General features: G+C 36.9%; 1 protein-coding gene and 1 long non-coding RNA gene across 14 annotated transcripts in view; one reads left to right on the plus strand and one right to left on the minus strand.

The window, feature by feature from the left end:
• LOC148128770 (uncharacterized) overlaps positions 1–23846 on the plus strand; it is a 46751-nt gene that overhangs the window by 16334 nt on the left and 6571 nt on the right. For both annotated transcript variants that reach the window (XR_015746142.1, XR_015746141.1), the window contains exons 3-4: positions 1405–1457; positions 23564–23756. This is a non-coding gene — a long non-coding RNA (uncharacterized LOC148128770). The remainder of the gene's footprint in view (positions 1–1404; positions 1458–23563; positions 23757–23846) is intronic.
• CREM (cAMP responsive element modulator) overlaps positions 1–23846 on the minus strand; it is a 34586-nt gene that overhangs the window by 3177 nt on the left and 7563 nt on the right. For 7 of the 12 annotated variants that reach the window (XM_026672239.2, XM_087948421.1, XM_087948419.1 and 4 more), the window contains 5 exons: positions 23602–23748; positions 16837–16934; positions 16585–16727; positions 14758–14946; positions 1355–1511 (listed from right to left, as the gene is read on the minus strand). In XM_026672239.2, the coding sequence (XP_026528024.1) occupies positions 1355–1511; positions 14758–14946; positions 16585–16727; positions 16837–16934; positions 23602–23748 (734 nt within the window). Of the gene's footprint in view, positions 1–1354; positions 1537–2505; positions 2686–7345; positions 7611–8278; positions 8455–14757; positions 14947–16584; positions 16728–16836; positions 16935–23601; positions 23749–23846 lie in introns of those variants that run through there. The other 5 variants (XM_026672240.2, XM_087948425.1, XM_026672243.2 and 2 more) reach the window with 5 other exon arrangements.

The following is a 23846-nucleotide window of genomic DNA, read 5'->3' on the forward strand; positions in this document are numbered from 1 at the left end:
TATAGGTAAGATTATTTCTCACAATGCTTTTCCTGGAATACTAATCTAAAAGAATCCCTAAGATCGTTGACACAATTTTTACGAAAATACAGTCTAAGAGTCAAAAAAATTACATCAATGAGAAAGGTATCTGGCAAGTGCTAAGCAAGAATGTTGGCTAGTTGATAATATGCATTTAATGTCAGAAAAATCAAAATAAGCTGACATATATTATTTAATTGCCACTAACAATAGACACTAGACAACCTGAAGAGAGAAGAACAAGAGATGGAAACTAAAACATTTCTGGATTAGCAATTTGAAATTAAAAGGCATGAGAAAAAGCAATACTATGAAAACATTAAGCAATAGTGGGGTTAGTTACAAGGAGTTCAGCTTCTTCCAGTAAAGTGCATGCCAACAATATCCACAAATACTGGCAATGGAAAATGAATACAACATTAATACTAACATACATACAGGAAGTAAATAAACAAAAGGATAATTCAGCCTGGACAACATACAAAATTTAATAAATAAAGTGAGAAATGCAATCTAAAGTGAGAAATGCAACCAAACTCTTAAAAATCAGTCTACTACAAAATACAAGTGAACATTCCACAGTGAATTTATTTTCTGCAATAAAATATAGATCTGTAAAAAGCTTTACCCTTCTCTTATTCTGTTAAGTTTACAAAATCACAGGCTTTGGTAAAACTGAATCAAAACAGAATTTGCTATTTAAGCAAATGACACTCACATGAATGTGCACATAAAAATTAGATGTATAAAGCATTATTTAAAATATAGGCTTTCTCCATTTAACATGTATTCATTCAGTGATTGTTTGAAGTTATGAATAGCACTGAATAAAGAATTCCTATATTGAATCTTTATAGTTGGTAGCCACTGCAGAGTCCCATAGTCACGACTGCCATTTGTGACATTCAGTGCCAATCCTGCCAGCTTCTCCATTGACAAGCAAAGTCAATGGAGAACTTGCAGGTGGTCACAAATTTTGATCATGTGGCCATGGGACACTGCAGCTGTGCAAGATTCACCTAACTACAGTAATCAGGACGTTTGGAACTTCGAGTAGAGGTCAGCACTACCGTCCCTTAACAATTGAGTTCCCAGTCTCAATTACTGTCAGTAAGTGAGAATTATCTGTCTCGTAACTTTATGTATGATACTAAATTCTGTTTCTGTGTGAGGGAATCTTTTATTCTTATTAATGCAATGGACTTTCTGAGTGGAAAAAGTGTATAGTATGGTATAGAAGTTAAAGTACTGCATTAGTCTTTTTAGCATTACTATTTCCTTACTGATTCTGGGAAATAAATAAATAATGATTAATTTAAATTCTAATTGGTACCTATTTTTCATAAGCCTTAGTTCTCTTTTACGTGTTGCTTCTTCCGCTAGCTGCTGCGGGCTATGCAGTGTTCCTGGGGAAGCTGCCATGACGACTCCTTGAGGTAAGGCTGTGGTTGGAGTACGGATTTGATAAGTTGGCATGTCACCTGTAGCAGCTGCAATTTCAAAAAAGAAGACGTTCTAATACAAAAGAAAATTGCATAGTTTATCAGCAAAACAAACAAAAACTAACAAATGTTCTAAAATGGCATCTGTCATCAAGATTTGTACAGTTTTTATTTGGATGTTTGGATGTTTTAACATAACAGCCCTCAGAAAATCACAATGGAAACAATACATTTATCAAAGAGAAGGTGGGAATTAAGCAGCTTGTTTGCACCTCTATTGAATGAATTATATTAAGAAAAAGCAAGCCATAGGACAGGGGTTCCCAACCAGGGGTGCAAAACGATATTCTAGGGGGTGCAAAATCTTGGGTTTAGAAGTTTCAAAATTATAGTGTATATGTATAATTATATACATGTAATTATTTATTTTTAAGGGATGTGAGAATATATCAGAAGCATTCTAGGGGTACGGAGTATAGAAAAGGTTGGGAACCTCTGCCATAGCAGAAATTGTCTTTTTATTTCTCATCATTTTTTATTTTGTTTCAAAGAAATAATGTAATCTTAAAGGAATAGAGGAAGAAAAGAAATCCATACAAAGCAAATGCAAAGGAATGAGAAAGCATAGAAGTCATTCACTGTACCTGACTATTACAATACATGATTTTAAAGAAAGGAATAGAATTCAGTACTAAGTAACAATAGGCTACGTATGTAGGTGCCCAGTTGAAACTGCAGAATAAACTTGAGCATGGGCTATTCCACTTCCGTTCTGATTTAGAGAATCTGAAATATCTCCAACAATAATGAGAACTCATTGCCACAGTGTGAGATAATTTCTTGGTTGAATAGGGCTTATAGCTAAGATGTGTCACCACAAATAATTCGATCAAAAGAAGAGGTGGGATTCAATTGGTTTTTAACAACCAGTTCTGTGGCTTGGTGAGTGTGGCTAGGTGGTCATATAACTGGGTGGTCATATGACTGGGTGGGGGTGGTTATGTGGTTATGTGACTGGGTGGGTCAAAAGAGAGAAACTCACTTTAACAATGCTCCTGGAGCAGGGGGTTGGACTAGATGATCTCCAAGGTCCCTTCCAGCCCTGGATTGCTGTGGTGTTTCAAAGCATCCTCTGAAGCTGTGTCTAGTGCCAGGGTTTGTGGTCCTTCCTCCCTCTCCTTTTTCTCTCCCTCCCTCCCTCCCTTCCTCCATCCGTCCATCCATATCTCATTCACTTTCCCTCCCCTTCTCTCTTTCTCCCTTCCCCCCTCCCTTTCTTTCTCCCTTCCATGTATGTATGCTTGTGAAGTGAAAAGGAAAACTAGGATCCAGAGTGACTACATTAGCATGTTAAGGAAGATTATAATCATTGTAATGATGTGTTTATAAACATATTTAGATTAATTTTTCTGTTTGGCATCAGCTATAATAAACTCAAAGGTTACCAAGCTAAATTAGAGGGGGGGATGGAGATAGAAAGAAGGAAAAGGACCAGGATACCATTTGTAAACTAATATCATGGAAGTAAATAAATGTGTATAATGCTGCCAGAGAGCTGTTGCCATGGCCACATGTCTAATATAAAATATATCACTGTTAATAAATGTAGAAGTGCAAGAATATTTATCAGCAGTGCATGAAACTGAATGACAAGAGGAGAAGATGCAATTAAGAATAATTCCAAGAGTAACAAAACACTTAGTCTCATATCACCACAGCAGAAGCCCACAGATGTGGTTCTGTGGCTTAGATCCCCTGCTATTCGGGGAAGCATTGCAGGAAATACGATTTCAGCAACAGAGTGATCAATGTCTGGAATCCTCTACCTGACTCTGTGGTTTCTTCCTAAACCCCAAAAACTTTAACCTTAGACTGTCTACTATTGACCTCACCCCTTTCCTAAGAGGTCTGTAGGGGGCGTGCATAAGCGCACCAACGTGCCTACTGTCCCTGTCCTATTGTTTCTTTTATTTTTCTTATATGTACCCATTTCATGTATTCATAACTATGTATATACTTATACCTATTATTTTGTAAGCGATTGACAAATCAAATCAAAAAATAAATGAATGAATGAATGAATGAATGAATGAATGAATGCAGGACTTCATTTGCCAAGGCAACTTCAGGTGCCATACTAGGAAGTTTATGCCCAGGGAACAATAAGTTGGGATTGAATCTGGAGATTTGAGGTTGAATTGTAACTGCATTGCATGAAAGCACTTTTGAGCCTCATTTCTCCTTCTGTAAAATGAGAACAGTAGTGAGCTGGATCACTTACTTGTGGCAAAGGTAAATGTGCCACCACACCCCCTTGATTATGCCTCCAAAGGATGGGTTGCTCACTCTGAAATGGTAAGCAGAGCTTACATTCTGAGCAACTTGAAGAAGTACCCCCCCGCCCCGCCCCATTTTCAGCCTAGCAAGCCTCCCTGGAGCCTCCTGGGAGCAAAAACGGGGCACTGCGGGAGGTGCTGCCAGACTGGTCATTGGAACTACCAGTTTGCCACACTGTATGTAAAATTAACATCCAGTTTTCCAAACCAGCCCAAACTGAACTGGCTGAATCTCACCTCTGATCAAGACCTTTCTCATTTAGTTTTATTTTTTCCTACTCGTTTCCCTATCTCCACCACACACCATCTATTCATCCTTTTGCCAGGATCCATATACCCAGTGCACACAGTGTCCTTTTCCTTAGGAATCATTTTGCGTATCAGCAGTCCTCACTTCTTAAATCTGAACTGATAGGAGAATGGGAAATAACTATCTTCCTATATAATGAATAAAGGCAAATCTTTAATTCATAGACTGTCCATATAGCCATCTGGAAGGGAAGAAAGCTAGATCTGTAAAGCAGCCTCAGATCCCTGAATTAAACGAATGTGCCACAATTTCCAAATTATATTCCCTATAATGCAAGAGCAGGTGGTAGGAAACCATTCCTGGCACTTCATGACAATTGACCAATGACAATTGGCTTCAGTGATACATAACTTGAAATATGTGCAATACAAGAAAATCGGGGACAATGGATTTTATCAACGACAAAACAGCGCTTTTACTGTTACCTTTCATGCTGAAGAACCCCAATTTAGTGTTGCAGTAATTTTTAAACGAGTGACAGTCAATACAGTCGACTATAATTTGTATGGCAATTAACATATTTTAGATATTATTTAAATAAGCCATAGCAATAATACTAAAAAAAAAGTTCATTTAATTTAATAACATTACCCAAGAAATGAGAACATGGGATAGACCTCTACAACATATCTTAGTAAATAAACAAAACCCACTAGCAAAGAAAGTCTGACAAGACCCAGATAGCATTTAATTTTTCTAGTCCCAGAAAAGCAGCAAAATGAAGCTCTGATGATCAGAATGTTAGTTTCTCAACAAGGTATCCTATAAATCCTGGAATGTTTGTTGATTCACATTTTATGCCCAGGAGGCTAACTTCACTTGCTATTTTTAATCTTTTAAAAATTATATTTATCTTTTCCTTCGTGAAAATGAACAGGCAGATGATAAAACAAAGCAATAACTCCAGCTTCCTTATTTCCCATAATGCATTTTGGGGGCCCAGACTTTTTAAAGAAAAAAATCACATTCTCAATACACATAGCCCTGAAAAGTGTCCAACTACTTGCAAAACATGTTTTCAAAAAAAAGAAAGTACTGTTGTTAGAGATTAAGAGTGTGAATTATTGCTAAATGGGATATCAGCTATTAGTTTGAACAGATGAACATAAACTTTGGGAAAAGAAACAACTGTGATAGGCAAAAATCCACAGAGTGAAGAGATGTGAGGTCTACAGGATTACTGGACTAACAAACTAACAGCAAGTATTTTTTCAAATTAAATTGGTAGTAGGAATTTATTCAATTAAAAGAAACTTATAAAATCTTGTAGATTCTATCTTCTTGAAGTGATTTAAAAACAGAATTAAAGATAGCTTAATTCATCCAGGGAAAGATATTCAGTGATATACATCTTGCTCTGAAGCTTTTGCGCTACTCAGTATTAAAATATAATGTGTTTTAATCCTTGCATGCTAAAAGCTACTTCTGAAATAGATACAAAAAAGTAGAAAAAGTAGAAGTAAAACATGAAATTCCTGAAATATTTACATTGTGCAATCTTAGCTGAGATTCAGACAGACTTAAAGACAGCAAAAACAATTGTTCCAGTGTTTTTTCTGCAACCTAAAATTATGTTGCTAATAGCCATGCTGATTGGGGAGATATTGGGATTTACAGTCCCATGAACTTTACAGTAGATAATTAATATGTACAGAGTATATCATCTGTACATTGTATTTTTAAATTTTTGCATTTTGATTTAAATGGAAAAAAAACCTAAAACAATAAAATGCTTATTTAAATACAGAAAAGAGTATTGGTTCTGATGGTCACTGTATCATTGATTAAAATCAAGTGACTTCCCATCTTTAAAAAGATCATTTGTTTATATTTGTATTTGTCATTTTATTTATCATAAACATGGGCATCTACAAATATCAATAACTCCTTCAAAAAAGTTAGTATCTGAAAAATCATTATCCAAAAAGAAAGCACAACCATATATGACAACATCATATGGACCAATTCATATCTCCAATAATTAGATGAACGTATCTTAACAATTACTTTTCTAAAAAGATTCATCTGTTTCCAGTAGTCATAAAAAAACATTTTTGCTGAAATAATCATTCCACATTTTATCAATTACAGATATCAAAATGATCTTCTGTTGTCATTCATATATTGAATAGTCTTTAATGCCTTCTATCATACTTCCCAATCCTCTTGAATATGCAATCTGTATAATGCATAATCTCACCTTTTTATAAATATTTGATTGATTTACCATTTTGTAAATAACATATTCAGATGTGAAATGATACTTATGTTGCAGCTTCTCAGATAAAAACTCATAATCTAACCCTGGCAATTATTTTACATATTTCAATAATCCTAGAAATCTGATCTGAGACACTATCATTCCATCAGTTTCAAATACAAATTTTCCCATTTTTTTAGGATGTTCATCACTGTTAAACTGAAAAACTGAATTCTATTAACTTCTGAAGATACAAATTTAATATTGATGGACATTTTATTCATATTCTGTTTACTCTTACTGTCTTCTATTCTATTCCTTTTCTATTGTTTTGCTTGGCATATAGAATTCTGCTTTTATACTATTGTTGTTGATTTTTTTAAAAAAATTCTCTCTCACAATACTTACAACAATTTTTAATTTTTTCAGCATAAATGTCATCAGAAAAAATATGAATATTATTTAGACTCATGACATTTATACTTATCAAGTCATGGAAAAATATTTGTTGTTGTTCTGTAGCTGTGTCCAACTCTTCACAACCCCATGGACCATAGTGTGCCAGGTCCACTATTCTCTTCTATATCTCCCAGAGTTTGCCCAAATTCATGCTCATTGCATTGATGACACTATTGAACCAGGAAAACTATTAAGATATTTTAAAGAGGTTAAATGATTCAATTCTACAAAAGTGACAGGTCTGTATGAAAAAAAGAAACAAGGAATTTTGATTCACTTTAAAGCTCTCAAATTTGTTGGTGGGGGGGAATATGATGTCATGGGCTTCATTAATAGACTACAGCCAAATTCATTGGTGAACATTAGAGAAGTATATGCCACAATAAACGTGCTGCTTGTGTTATTCTACAAGACACAAACAGACAGACAAGAAGCCTATTCAAAAGTTACACGAAGCTTTACATCACAAATAGATTCTAAAGATCTTTCTGCAGAGCAGAACTTGACTGACTACATACTAGGAAGAACACTGTTACACCCCTTTCTTTCTCCTCCCTCTTCTACTGCGGTATCTTACCAGAAGGATTATAAACTTTTCTCAAAAGCCTGTTGCGCAGCTCCTGCTTCTTTGCTTAACCAACCCGAGGTCTTTAGGAATAGCTGAGAGCAGTGAAATAAATAACCCAAAACTCATAAATCAGATTTACTTAGCTCAAGAGATCAAGAGCACAGGCTACAGAATAACACTACAAAACATGCCAGCAGTTCTAGCTGAAGCAGAAAGGAACTGACTAAATCACAGCATGACTCGCGGCTGACGTCAATGTAGGTGTTGTTTGTAGAGTTTAAGTTTTCCAGCTCCGCCACTGAAACACGATTCCAGGAAATCTAGTGACGTCAGCCCTTTGAACTTGATTAGCTGTGGAACAGACCACGTTGGGGGGCACATAAGATAACAAACAATCTGCCAAAGGTTTGCTAGACTCAAGTCCCTATTACTGCTATACTGATCTGTCTAAATGAATGCCAAAGGAGTAACTACAGAGCTGAACAAAGCACACACTGCCATTAGATTCCTGCTAATAGAAGCTGCTGCTAATGGATTTCTCTAACAGAAGCCTACCAAATGATCTTTCATTCACACCAAAGTTAAACAGAAAGCATCAAGAGAGATAAGTTGCTTATTTTTCATGCTACCTGGCTAATGGCTGCAATAAAGTTAAGTCTTCACTACTAAAGAAAAAAAAAATTTCCCGCTAAACTTGCAAGAAAAAAAAAAACAATTTTTAAACAAATAGCAATCAGTTCACCCTAAAACATTTCACCCTCTAAATAACTTTTTATCAGCACTATAAAAATAAGTAGCAAACAAGGGCTGCCCATCAATAATTCTTGGCAAGGCTTTTAGCTGTGATGAACCTGATTAAGTCTGTGCTGTCAAACATTTCACTGAAGCAAACAGGATTGCTGCACCCCAGCCTGAATAAAAAAGCATTACAGGTTCACCTACCAGTTTCATCTCTGGTTACAGCCATGACCAGCAGCTCGTACTCAAAGGCTTCACGTCTGCCACCAACTGAATAGAAATTTTTCCAAACAAGCAAACATGTGCGGGATTACAAGCTTCAAGGACTGACATCAGAATGACCTCACTAGCCTACCCTGTCATTAATGTGCTTTCTCACTGGAACAGCCCTTTGAAACAGGAACTGGGGGAGGGGAAACTAACTTGCAAATAACTGCTTTGGCATTTTCAGCTTTGCTCTCCTATTCAATATATTAAAAACACCCACAAATCAAGGAAAGCAACCATAAATCAAGCATGCCAGATTTATTTGGAGCAAAGAAACAAATCTCTGCAAAAGCTGTTCAAAATAAGTTAGTAGTCTAGAAGCTGCACTTTTAAACAATACTGCAATTGAACCCCAAAACACTTCAGGAACCCCAGATGAAACAAGTTTTCTTCCGTATCTTAATTTAGCAACAGTGAAGATAATAACAACAGTACCAACCTCTATTACTGATTGTGATTGGTTGCACAGTCAGCTTGATGTTCAACTGGATTTGGCAGTTTTATCCACCAGTTGACTCCTTCCCAAGAACCTGGGATAGGCAGATGTTGCTTGATGATCTTAAAGGCATCATCCCAAGATGCAAACTAGTAAAGCTGCCTTTTGTAATTGACTGATACTCTCAATGCCAGTGGTGTTCAAGTAGTGCTCCAGGTGTTTTGGGATTGCGCCCAGGATGCCTATTGGTATATCTTTGCTTTCCTTTTCCTTTGCTTTCTTTGTCACAGTCATTCTATTTCAATTTGCAAGTCTTTGTTTTTTGTGATTTATTATCATCACCATCAACAAATCCTATCTTTTATTTAACATTGTCTGCTATCTCATGGTCTTCTTAATTTCACCTCCACAATAATCCTAAAAAATAGTCTGAACTGCAAAAAGTCATCCATTGTGCTCTGTAATTAATTAAGAGTTTTTTTAACCAAGATCACCTGCTATGCTAAGAAAAATTAAAGAGTGTTATAAAACCAGATCAAATGCAAATAATCCAGCATCCTCAAGTAGATTCTTGTACAATATGAACACAGTTATTTTGAACTGGTAATAACTGTAGCCAACTTATAACTGATATTTGGTGACGTGCTTTTTCAGATCACTAAGTCGTATACAGGAATCTTGATTATTTGTCAGTGATATTCCTCAGGAAACCACTTTATCGTGTGCAATTTAAATACAATCCTAATCCTAATCCACAGAAATGTGTAAACAAAAGGGGAGGGAACCCCTACAGCTCCATAAAATAATTTCTCATCACTAGATTTAAAAATAGTTTACTTTGCTCAAGGGTACTTATTTATCCTTCTAGGAAAAGGGCAAGCAACCCCTTCATTCCCATCACCCTATCCCACATTCACTGACAGTAACATTGGACTTTCAATCCCCACTCATTAATTTTATTTTTTTATTATTTACACACACACACACACACACACACACGGAGTACTGGGAAACCAAGACTTGAAAGACAAACAGGTATGGTCCATCTCCCCAACAGCCTCAGATTGAGCTAACTAGAATCCTCAGGAATTGGGAAGAAAATCAAGGAAGAACTGAGAGGGAAATCTGATATATAAAAAGCAGCTCTGTTGCATAGGTAAAAACTGTTTAGGTATAGATGCAATCTTATGATTGTGGATATTTAAGCCTTTATAATCTAATGCTTCAATATAAGCTCAGTTTTGGTGTGTTTTTGTGCAACCTGGAAACTTGTCTCTAACTATAAGACTATCTTCTCGGACAGAATTTTATATTTTCCTTTTTATTGAAACTAAGATGCCCTCCCAATTTTGCAGATTTGTATTTTATCCTCATCTACCACTAAATCTTTGCACACAACTATTAAAGTTAAAAATAAATATTGACATTTTCTCTTTCCTTTTCTTCGATAAAGCTTTTTTTCCTTATTTATACCCTATGAGGTTGATCTATCTACCAAAACCAGAGGATTGATTTCTATAGCCCCATTCATTATAGCCAGTAAAGTGTAGACTGTGGAAGTCCTCTCTCTCCCCCATGTGGTGATTGGGATAGATGGTGGTAGCAGTTGCTATAGCAAGTCATTTCACCAAAGCAGAAACATGACTGGGATGTGTAGATGCAGAATGTTTTTGAGAAAAACCAAAGGCTGGATACTTCCAGCCTTTCACACTCTAGGCTCAGCCCTGCTGTTACAACCAAACCTGCTTGGCATCTAGTCTAATTCATTATTTCATTAGCAAAAAATCTCAGGACGTCTTTACAGACATGCCAGCCATAGTCATTGGAACCACAGAAATAATTGTTCTATTTTAAATAGAAACCATTAAAAAACCCTGTTTACTGGGCTTGTAGTTCTGTGCAACAACTCACACAGAAGTCTTAGCCACTTTCGCATAAAGTTTCTGTAACAATTTTCTCGCAAGTATTCATAATAGCCACTCAATCACAGCTTTATTGCTAAAACTAATTATACTCTCCTAATGCTGAGTTCTCATCTAAAAAATCTAAAAATCAATTATTAATAAAATGTGCAAGATTAGAACCCATAAAATGTATGAAAGTATTATAAATGTATACCTACACAGATAGATATAATAAAAGTTTCTAGAGAACTTTATTTAAAAAACTTAAGTGTTGGAACATACACCTGCCTCGATTGTATGCAATGTATGACATACAGGTAGTTCTCAACTTACAACCATAATTTTGCACAAATTTATGTTGTTAAGTGAGAAATTTGAGTTTTGCCCCATTTTACAACTTTTCTTGCCACAATTGTTAACGAGATTCACTGCAGTTGTTAAATTAGTAACATGGTTGTTAAGTGCATCTGGTTTCCCATTGACTTTGCTTGTCAGAAGGTCACAAAAAGGGATCACATGACCCTGGGACATTAATAAATGTCATAAACGTGAGTCAGTTGTCAAGCATCCAAATATAAATCATGTGAGCATGGGGATGCTGCAATAGTCATAAGTGTGAAAAATGATCATATCTCATTTTTTTCAGTGCTGTTGTAACTTTGAACGGTCACTAAATGAACTGTTGTAAGTCGAGGACTATCTATTTCTAAAGCATTGAATCTCAAATTACTTTTTTTTTCAATTTTATAAAAAGTCTAAAATATATTGCCCAAAGCCCATGAGTTGGAACACTAAACCAAAGGTCAGTATATTTTACTGTAGATGAAAAACATGTGAAACACTTTATTATGAATGTCATGCCTTCTGCACTCAAATATTTTAAACTAGATCTTCCATTTAATCTTATTAGCCACAAATAAGATTAAGGCAGAATCAGGACTGGAAGGGGAAAATGTAATTCAGAATACATGTGGGTGCACATGCCATCCTGTCGGAAGTATTTTAAAGCAAAGTTATCTTTTCCCAAGATCATGCCATACTTTCTAAACACGGCTCTCTGAGTCTTGAAGAACTGCTGTTAAATGTTCTTGAGAAGCTCTTCATGCATGTTCACATAGAGCCCAAATTTATTTTCTGTTTTAAACTTGGATTTCTACACAGGTCTGTTAACAATATTTTTGCAGATTTTTTTCCTCCCAACTGAAGTTTTTAAATTATTAACTCTTTCCATAGTTTTACATAATCAATAAAACAGAAATAAAATAGGAGTCTTTTTTTGCCTTGATGTATAATATCATTAATATAAGAATTTCTCCAGGTTCTAAGATTGACTTCAGAGATGTTCCTTCAAACTTACTCACCACTAGGAAGAATAAATTATGACTGATGGAAGTCTCACTTTATGGAATATCTCTTAATGCCTAGATAAGAGATGCATCAATAATGGTGTCTTTCCAACAAGAATGCATTATTTTCTAAGTGACTAATTCATTGTCTTATTTTTGTTTAAATATTTGATTTTTTTCCAAGCAGTGTTACTTCTTTGTTAGACTTACAGGCCGCCATTCAGAAGCTCAGCAAGGAATAGGTAGTATTCCTCTTTCCAAGTTTTCCTAACTACCCTGTGAAGTAGGTTAGGCACAGAGAGGGTGACTGCCCCAAACTCACCCCGTGAGAGTCTGAGGCTGAGAACAGATTATACACCAGGTCTTCCCACTTCTAGTCCAACACTTTCATCACTACACCAACCTGGCTCTTTTATAGTTTGCAGTAGGGTTATTGTTGTTGTTGTTATTACAACCCAGTTAAAAATTTCTTTTCTTTTTTTATAAAAGTTTTATTAATTTTTAAAAACAAACATAAACAAACAAAACATAAAACATAAAAACATAAAACATCTTTTTTGAAAGCAACTTGATCCCGGGTTACATCTCTTCGTACAGACACAAATTCAAATTCATGCTCATTTTATATACCATTCCATATCTTATTACTATTCTACATTTTCTATATAGCTTCTCCCCTCTTTTAACTTTCTTAATTTTATTTTATTTATTTCATCTCAGTTCAAATCATTATAGTTATATTCTTTGTCTGTCCTGTTTTCAGCTGTCTATTATCTTTTCTCATTAAACAAAATTTCTCCTGTAATCACTGCTTGGAGTATGACGCCTTTATCTCTTTCCGCTAAATTTATAACACTTAGTATAATACATAACTTCCATTCGGATTCTGCTTAGTACATTCTAAAGTTACACACTATATTTTAAAAAGAGAAAAAATTATAAATATATAATATAATTAAAACAACAATCCATACCAATTCAAATCTATCGTTAATATTAATATTCATTAAATCTTAAACATTTTACACATTACTTTTCAAACAAGTATCATACTTCTATGGGAACACTTATAAACTTTCCATAGTTATTTCCCCCCTCCTCACTTCACTTATATTTTAAAACATTGTGTCATTAAAATGTTCCCATTCCTTTCTAATTCAATTCTCTCGTTTATTTCACTTCATTTATTTGTTCACAAAAGTTTCACTGAATTACACTGAGTATTTTATCCCACTTTTTAATCATATGTTTCCAATTTTCTAACATTATTTCTAATACAAATATAACAATACAATCTTATGTACCTTTGCAGAATCACTTTTTCAGTTAAGTTTTTACCCATTATCTCTAAATAAGTCCTGTTTCTTTACATCTTGCTCCACACCTTTGTAGCTTCTCTTCCCTTCCTTCCTCCCTTGCTTCTTCTCTCTGCCCTTTTTACCCCCTTGTCTCTCTACCTCCATTTCCCTCTTCTGTGTTCCCCTTTTCTGTTGCTTTTTAACATTATATTCACTTTTCACCTTCCAGTTTGCAGGGCTTCGGCGGCAGGCAGGAATCCGCGATCGTGTGCGGTTTCTGCCTGGGCTCGCCGCTGGAGCGTCCCGAGCCAGTTGGCTTCCGGGCTAAGCCACCCCGTAGAGGTGGCAAAGAGGGGGGGAGATCCCAGCAGGGTCGAGGAAAGCCGCATCTTTCCTCCCCAGCTGGCTAAACTCCCTTTCCCGAAGGCGGTAAGAGCGGCGGTCAGAAATGGCCGCCTCAAAGAAGCACTCGTCCGGAAAAGAAAGTGCAGGAGGAAGTTAAGAAGTGAAAGTTTTGGCTAACCGGGATAAGAAGCAACAACTAAGGTATCCTGGAATTTAAATTTTTAAAAAAGATACATCGCTCCCAAGGAAGATTCAGAAGCAGCGAATGAAAGTGAAAAGGGAAAGTTTTTTTTTTTTACTCTCCTTCCTTACGTTGACAGCGAACAGAGATGAATGAGAAATCAGAAAAACCCGCTTTGGCATCAATAGGTAATTAAACTGGATAATTAAATGTCAAGGGGACAATAAGGATTTCTGAACACTAAAAAAATTTTTTTTTTTTTTTGCTGTAAGTAGGAAGGGAGAGGAAAAGAATAAGAGTAAGATTTGGAAGGAGGAGACTGCCTGGAATTTAAAAGAATCTGATTAAATACTAACAAGACTTCTAAAAGATACATTTTAACTGGAACTTTGTAACTAAACAGTAACCCCAGGAAGAGAAAGTGAAAAAAGAAGAAAGTGTTAAAAGAAACAGCTTGTGTGTATTTGGATTGCTTGGTGATTTTGGGACTTTTGGAATTATATTTGAATGACTAAAAATACTTGGGTGGTTGTTTGAAAAAAAAAAAATTTTTTTACAATGGCATCACTTGTGGATGAACTGAAAATGGAATTTAAAAAATACAAAGAAGAGGAACAAGAAGGGAAGGGCTCTCTTGGCTCTGTCTTTCAATTCTTAGAAATGGCGATCTGTACTTACGAGAAACTACAAGAAAAGACTGCGCAACAAGAAGATTGGGACAAAGAAGAAGCCATCTTTAACGAACAAGTACTTGGGGAAGAAAGGGGAAAGGAGGGAAAGAAAATGGAGACTTTAAGACCTAAAAAAACAACCAAAAAAGGGAAAAATAAGGCCAGTTAAAAATTTCTTTAAATAGAGAAGCAAGTAATAGAAGTTTAAAACAAACATAGAAAATGAACACTTTACCTTGGACAACAACCTGACTCCCAGGTACGAAGAATTGTTGAGTGCCATCAGGTGTTTGAGCTGCATATTGTACAATCGTAGCACCAGGTTGAGGAGCTCCTGAATTTGTCATAGTTAATGTCTGTAATCCTTGAACACTGTCAGATGCTGGATTAGAGATTTGGATGGTTCCACCTTGGGCTATAGCAACTTAATCAAAAATAAATACTATGTAAAACATCAGCAATAGAGATGAAAACACTTTAATTTAGTTGCTCTCAAAGAGTATTTAAGGGCAGGATAATATGAATGATCAATATACAGTATGAAACTGGATACAAACACACACACACACACACACACACACACACACACACACACCAGTCTCCAAAACTGACTCAGAATGTCTATTATTGGGGGCAACACAACTCTGACTGATTCACATTTTTTTGCAATTAGGTTTTATTTTAAGTAAATCAAGCATCAAATAGAAAATTTGAAAATCAGTTAATAGGAACTAGAGAAATTTGTTTTTCCATATATATACAACAGCAATACCCACTGACAGGAGAGAGGAAGAGAGACACTATTTAGACTCACTTGCCATATTGCTCTATAAGATCCTGATATTTAGAGCAAATATTCTGGGGAAGGCCAGTTTTCTTCCCTTCCACCCTACCTATTCTTTTTGTTTTAACTCACTGTTCATTAACATATGCCCTGTTTAAACTATGTAGTAACTACTAGTAATATTTCTTATGCAAAGTTGTACAGGTATTCCTCAACTTGTAAACATTCACTTAATGGCCATTCAAGGTTACAGCACTATGGGGGAAAAGTGACTTGCAAGTGGTCTACGCAATTAAAATTTGAATGATTTGCAACCAGCATGTATTTACAACAGTTGCAGTGTCCTGAGGTCATTTAATCACCATTTGCAACTTTCCCAACCAGCTTCCAATAAACTAAGTCAATTGCAGATGGAAGCTGTAACAAGGTTCACTTAATGACCATATGGTTCACTTAACAACTGCAATGATTTGTTTAATGATTAGAGGAAAAAAGGTTGTAAAATCAGGTGTGATTCACTTAATAATCACCTCCCTTAAGGATCGAAGTTCCAATCCCAACTGTAGTCATAAGTTGTGGAATACCTTGTAACAAACATGATATTATGATAGGAAATGCTGAGGGACACTCTATAGACATTCACAGAAAGAACCAACAGCCAGAACATGGTGTTTAAACTAGATCAGTTTTTCCAAATGCACATTCAATTGCATAATTTTCATATCCTACATAGTTTAGCATTAGGCAAACTTGCCATGTTTGGAAACTTTAAGATATGTGGATGTCTACTCCCAGAATTCCCCAGCCAGTATGAATTCTGCAAGTAGAAGTTCATACATTTTAAAAGTTGCTTCGTTTAAAAAAACAAGGGCCAATAGCCTGTTTGGGATTATGTTTTAATCACAAATAAAAGGCTGTCAAAAATGTGTCTTTATGGAAGATACATTACACAGATATATCTTAGGTTCCATAGCCTCTGACCAAAGGTTCTAAAACTAAATGCATGAAGGAACATCAGTAAAACATAAAAAAAAACCCTCATATGAATATATGTATATTAAAGACATTTCTATTTAAATAATAACCTATATACGAGATTATTAAAATAAACCATAACAAGGAAAGCTGCATCCAGGTTCCATGGCTTAAAAGAACTGTTATCAGTTCTTATTATTCCTGCTATCAACTATCACTTAATTTTATTGTTTTTCAAAATTACAAATTTTCCTTTTAAGAACAATAGATTAAACAGGTAGCCTAATATTACAGAAGACCTACTGTACTGCCCGGTGCTAGTCTGATAAAGGCTGGTTGGCACGGCCATGGCAGGGATTCCAGAGGGTGCTCCTTCTTCCTCTGGTTTTCCTTCTTCAATCTTAGCAACGCCAGGTGCATCAGAAGAAAGCTCATTCAGAATTTTTCTGCCACAAATAAATATTTAAAGAAATATTTTTTAAAATACTGACCTATGCCATGGAACAGTAAAATAGTGTAAATAAACAAAAACTTTTGCATTAGGGCAGAGCTTACCGATACGAAGGTCTCCTTGAAAGTATCTCCCTCCGCTTCTGAGAATCAATTACAACCTCGGAATCTGTAGATTCATCCGCATTTGTAGCTGGCGCTACCTAGTTTTTTAAAACAAAAATTTAGTAAGCTGCAATTCTAGAAAGTTTGTTGCCTGAAACTCTGTGCAATAGTCAGAACATTTTCACTGTATGGAATCCTGATTTCTATTGTAAGATCTAATATTAATAATCTATTACATGGAATTTACTTGTTCCATTTCTATCCCACTGGATACAAACAACCTTTGATTATTTATTTTATTTATTTATTTATTTGATTTGTCAATTGCTTACAAGATAATAAGTATAAGTATATACATAGTTATGAATACATGAAATGGGTACATATAAGAAAAATAAAAGAAACAATAGGACAGGGACGGTAGGCATGTTGGTGTGCTTATGCACGGGGCTCTTAGGAAAGGGGTGAGGTCAATAGTAGACAGTCTAAGGTTGAAGTTTTTGGGGTTTGGGAAAGAAACTACAGAGTCAGAGTATTCCAGACATTGACCACTCTTGCTGAAGTCATATTTCCTGCAATCAAGTTTGGTGCGGTTAACCTTGAGTTTGTATCTGTTGTGTGCTCTTGTGTTATGATTGAAGCGTAAGTACCGTCTTTCTCCAACAATACGGCCTCCACCAATAGGAAGGCCCAGCATGTTTTTTGGGCATAAAATCAAATTAAGCCCCTCCCCCCAAATTTAGGCCTATCTTAAAATATGCAAAATAAGGGGGAAGGGCGGGAGACTTGTCGTTAGGAGCGCCCGGCGGGCAGGAATTCTCGCCACCAGCCGCTCCTAACGGGCGATCATGGCAAAGCGCAGAGAGCTCCCTACTCCCACCAAACACCTTTGCTGCAGACACCTTTGGCACCCGCCGCTGTTGCTTTCCCTTCTGCCCATTCCGCCGCCATGTTTGGAGTTGCCGCTTCCGTGTTTGGAGTGCCGCCGCCATTTGGAGCTCCAAACGCGAAGTGGCAGCTCCAAACATGATGGCGGGCGATCTTTTTATTTTGGTCCGCGCGAAGTTCAGAGCGAACAAGAGAGGGAGACTGCGATGCCTCCATCCGAGATGGCAACCTCACTAGTGGATCACAACGTGGCTGGAAGCCCGAATCGGCGGGATACGATGGCAATCTTTTTGGAGCGAGAGGAAAGGGAGAGAAGAGTTGCGAGGCGTAATTTGCAGGAGGAAGTGGGTGTACCCCACGGCAGGGACCAAACACGGAAGTGGCAGCTCCAAACGTGGCTGCGGAATGGGCAGAAGGGAAAGCAACAGCGGCAGGTGCCAAAGGTGTCTGCAGCAAAGGTGGGAGTAGGGAGCTCTCTGCGTTTCGCCATGATCACCCGTTAGGAGCGGCTGTTGGCGAGGATGCAAGGGGGGGAATTAAGTCACCCCCCGAAAAGACGGCCTAGCTGTTTTTTCGGGGCTCAAAAAAAAATAAGGCCCGGCCTTATTATGTGAGAAACACGGTATTCATTGACAGGTAGGACATTGCAATGTATGATTTTATATACCATACTTAGATCAGACTGAAGACGGCGTAATTCAAGGTTTTCTAGTTCTAGAATTTCAAGTCTGGTGGCATAAGGTATTCTACAACGAGTAGAGGAGTGGAGAACTCTTCTTGTGAAATATTTCTGGACTTTCTCAACTGTGCTAATATCAGATACGTAATGTGGGTTCCAGACTGATGAGCTGTATTCGAGTATTGGTCTAGCAAATGTTTAGTAGTGTGATATTACCAGAGAAAAAGCTACGTAGAATTAGGTTAACAACTCCTAATGCCTTTTTGGCTATGTAGTTACAGTGGGCTCTAGCACTTAGATCATTAGAGATGAGTATTCCAAGGTCCTTTACAGAGCTTGGATCATCAATAAGGTCTTGACTATTCAGCTTGTATTTTATTTTCTGATTTTTTTGCCAATATGTAAGACAGAGCATTTATTTGTTGAGATTTGAAGTTGCCATTTGTTTGACCATTCTGATACATAGTCAAGATCTTTTTGAATGGTAGCAGTATTGTCTGTGGTATTGAACAGCTTTACATCATCAGCTAAAAGAACGCAGTTGCTCTTAATATGATCACAGAAGTAATTTATGCAGAGTAGGAAGAGAGTTGGTCCTAGAACACTGCCTTGGGGGACACCACTATTGACAGGTACAGAATTTGATAGTACGCTCCCGATTTTGACCATTTGTTGTCTGTTTGACAGGAATGCTTCTATCCAGTTATGCAGTTGTCCAGAGATACCATAAGATTTTATTTTTAGGAGTAGTTTGTCGTGTACCACTGAATCAAAGGCTTTACAGAAGTCTATGTAGATTGCGTCTATTGCTTTGCCCTGATTGAGTTGTGTCGTCCATATGTTTTTGCAGTGTAAGAGTTGCAGATTACAGGATAGTTTTTTCCTGAAACCAAATTGTTTATTGGAGAGTAGGTTGTTTGTCTCTAAGTGGAGGATAATGGATTGGTTAATAATTGATTCCATGACTTTACAGGTGACGCAGTATAAAGAGATTGGTCTGTAATTTTCAACTAGGCTGGGGTCTCCCTTTTTGAAGATGGGGATGACCGTGGCTTGTGACCATAGGTTAGGCTAGGAGCTAGTCCTGAAAGATTTTTCAAAGATTATGCTTAGAGGTTTGGCTATGGCAGTGGATAGCTTTTTTAAGAAGTAGGCACATATTCCATCCAGTCCAATAGATAGAGATGGTTTTAGATTGTGTAGTGCTTTTTCAACATTGTCTTCTGTAAAATCGATATGTATTAGATCATTGTAGTTATCTGTGGTTCGGCTAGGAAATACTGGGCATGATCCATTGCTATTTACAAATACCAAGCCGAAGAATGTGTTAAAGATGTTGGCTTTAATGGTGTGGTCATTGCAGTCTTTACCATTAGGTCCTATCAGGGGTGGGATGGACCTTGAGTCTTTTAGTTTGTTGTTTACAAAATTGTAAAAAGCACAGGTGGAATTGGTGCATAAAAGGTTTTCCTCTTGTTTAATGTGATAATTGGTGCATTCAGTCTTTATCTGGTGGCATAAATTTTTGTATCGGCTTTTGAAATTGGCAACGTGACCAGATTTGTTTTTCCGCCAGAGTGATCTCTTTTTGGATTGAAGTTTCCTTATTGTTATGGGTAATCTGATTTTTTGTTTTGTTTTGTGAGTTGTTGTTGGTACATATAGTTTGATGACTCTTTTGACTTCAAGTAAACATATGTTGTAATGGTCTTCAACAGTATTGCATCCAGTGAATAGAGATTGCCAATCAAGGGATGAGAGATGGTTGTCTATAAGATCATAGTTGCCTTTTTTGAAGTTATAATAGGGGATTACATCATTGTGGTGATTTTTGTGTGGGCGTCTGTTGAGACAAAAGTCAATCATATTGTGGTCACTGCTGGAAAAGGGTTCTTTAGTTTGTATTCCATAAATTAAATTCAAACTATTGCAGAAGATGAGATCGAGGCAGTTGTTTAGTCTAGTGTTGTTGGTTACTAGTTGTTCCAGTCCCAGATTTGTAACAGCATTGTAGAAGGTTGCGTGTATGGTTTCAGTTGTACATTCATTTAGGGTCCAGTCAATATGAGGTAGATTGAAATCACCAAGAAAGATAAAAGGGTATGGGCAGAATGCTGCCCATGTTAGTAGTGTATTTAGCTTGTTTACATGTTCGATGTCATAATCAGGTGTTCTGTAACATAGTAAGAATCGAAATGTGATATTTAAGGATAGTTCACAGATGATGGTCTCAGGAAGAGCAAGCTCCTGGGTAACTTGGATATTTTTTAGATGTAAGGGCTTTTTATAGAATATAGCAACACCACCTCCTCTACGAATTTCACAATCTGATCGGTAAACATGATAGTCTCTTACTGTGGTAATGGAGTCAGGGAGAGATGCGTTGAGCCATGTTTCACAGACAAATATGATGTCGAGTTTAGCCATATTTAGTAAGAGGAAAAATTCAGGTATTTTATTCGCAAGGCTTCTTGCATTGAGTAGCTTGCATTTAAGGCCAGCAGTAGTTGGAATTGAGGTAGTTAGGGACGTGCGTGCCTAGTCTTGGGTGATGGTGGATTGGTTGAGGTAGGGTTGTGGTTGAAGATTAAAGCTGAGTTGCGGGTTGTGTGACTTACTTTTGATACAGTCAGCATGGTAGTCAATGTACAGGTCCTTCTCTCCATTGTCTAGACGTTTTTTGAGTTCAGTGCGGAGTACACGGGAGCGGGCACATTGCTGTATGGTTAGGTCAGGGCGACAACGGAGTTTCTTATGGTTGGTGTTGGTTTTGGCAAGTGAATTTATAGTGTAAATGAATTTTTACGTTTGCTTGATTCATTTTTGCAAATGACCCTGCAGAAGCGTGGGGCCACAGAGCCGTCTCTGTTTTTGAGCTCTTGGCCAATGCGGGAAATGTCAAGTATTTCATCAGGGGAGATGGTTGATGCTTGATAATCACTGATGATGTTTCGGACAGTTGTGATGTCATCATTATCATTGATGTCCTCTAGACCAAAGATGGCGTTTGGACGCTTCCATTCACGCTCAACAGCTTCTCCGATGATATAACACTATTTTAACACTATTATATAACTCTATTAATATAACACTATTTTGCAAATTTAACAGACTCTTATATAGTAGTTTTGATGCAGTAGTTTTGAAGAACATATTCAGGAACTGATTGTATGCTTGACTTATTTAAAGTCTCATTCACAGTTCTGTCCACAGTCACACACACACACACACAGACACACCTCAACCAGTTTGGTTTTGACTCAGGATTGAAAATAAACCAATCCCATGAAAGAAACCATTGTTATCAATTGTACTAACAATGGCATAATTCACAATAACAAAACGAATGAGTAAGCCACATTTTGACTTACTATGTCAAACCTGACTATAGACATCTAACCAAGACAGCAGGATTATTAATAGCTAGGCATGAAATAGGATTACAAAAAAAGGTACAAATTCAAGATTACATTAATTCCACCATCCAATGGTAGTTGCTAGAGCTGTCAAAATCCCGGCCCATGGTCACTCCCGGTTTAGCAAATGGGGAAAAGTTCTGATATATCATGTGATGCTATTGTGATAACATGAGTTTGACACCCCCTGTGCTAGAGAGAAATTAAAAGAACACAGAAAGTAATAAATTACAGGTAGTCCTCGACCAGTGATTGTAATGGATGCTGCCTCATTATGGCTGAAAGTTTTGACAGCTGTTAGTGAAGCGGCCTAATAACTACCCTCCTCCCATACAGCAGATTTGCAAGCAGCAGGCTTCAGTGCAATGAAGGCAAGCGTACCCAACTCTGCTTGCTAAGCGGCAGGCTTACAAATGCTGAGAAGATCAAATTGCTCCATCCCTAGGCCACATTCCTCTGTTCTAGAAAGGAGCACTATTTTGGAGCAGCCAAAATTCACTGTGGCCACTCTGAAAACGGTAGTTGCTTCAGGAACACAGGCATGTTGCCTACAGACACAGAGGGACAGATCATCTACTTCCCCAACCTGAGCTCCAGAACTTCCAAAAGGAGATCTATGGTAAAAGATAAATGAGTGATCAGTGGCAGGGATGGGAAAGAGCATGTGGGAAGTAGGCCCAAGGCTTGTGGGGACTCCAAGGGATAGGATGGGGTGGGGGGAGATTTTGCAACAGGTGGAGCAGAGCTCTTCAGCATCTTGGTCTTAAAGGCAAATGACCACAGTGGTGTTGCAGCGACTGTAATTTCAAAACCAGATCCTAAGTAGCTTTTGTGGAGGCGACCATTTGTAAGTCAATGTATAGGACAAGAACAATTTTAGTTGAAACATTGCTTTTCCTTATCATTCTCTTCCCTCTATAGATACCTATCCAACTTCCTGTCCTTCACATATTTCTCTCTCATTTTTGCAATTCTCATCCCACACACGTTCTATTTATATCCTAGCTTTTAATGTCAGCATTCATAATTTAACTGTGATTTAGTATTAGCAATAATAGCAATCCCTGGCTACACTAAAGAATGCATGTGAGATTTTGGGAAACGTTTGCCCAATTTTGCTGTCGTAAGTTAAGGACTAATGGTGAGTGAGGAATACCATGAAGAAATGTTGACATCAAAAGTACTTATTACAGTGTTTACTAACTGTCCTTCAGGTGCTGAACATCTGTCTTGAACCAGAATTGAAACATGTTTTATAAAGAAAGCAAAACTGAATGCTTTTGACAATTTCATCAAATATTTATATGAACACTTTATTTCTGTAGTTTGTTCAATTAGATATGGATTATTTAAAATATTAATAAAATCCTGTCCATGTAGGGAAAAAAGATGGAAAGGGAACTAGCTAATATTTTGATTTGCAGCTATCATATTTTTAAAAAGGAACCTGAAGCATCATATCAAGGCATGAAAAATGCTTTGAATAACACCATTCTAAATTCAAAACATATCCTATATATGTTTTGAAGCAGATGTTTGAAACCTGAATTTGGCCTGTTTTGAGCTCAAAGCACTTCTTTGAGCTAGAAACAAAATGTTTAGGGTCAAAGCATGGCAAAGTAAAAAAAAAAGTACACCCATTACTATTATGTTGGCAACTAGAGAAATAAGTAGAGTATCCCTTGGCATTAAACATAGGATCTTGTATTCACTCTCTTGTGTGGCACAAAAATAAATAGTCCAGGAAACCAAGGAAAAGTAAATAAAGACAACACAACTAACCTGAACAGATTGCAACTGCGGCGATTGAATAACCGAAGACTGTGTGGCTTGAATCACTCCCTGTACGTGGACAGTTTGACCAGAAGGAAACTGCACTACGGTTACAGAGGGAGATCCTCTTCCAGTTGCTGATCCTGCTACAGAAACCTATTGAGGTAAATAAAGCATACTGTGAAAAGAGCTTAAGTAGCTAGCTCTCAATGTTCATTATCTGACAAAAGTAATCCTTAGGCTTCAGTTAGGCT

This window comes from Notechis scutatus, chromosome Z (genome assembly GCF_049901735.1).
Source record: "Notechis scutatus isolate UNSWTSFEM ecotype Mainland chromosome Z, rNotScu1.2, whole genome shotgun sequence".
In the NCBI taxonomy this organism is placed as follows: Eukaryota; Metazoa; Chordata; class Lepidosauria; order Squamata; family Elapidae; genus Notechis; species Notechis scutatus.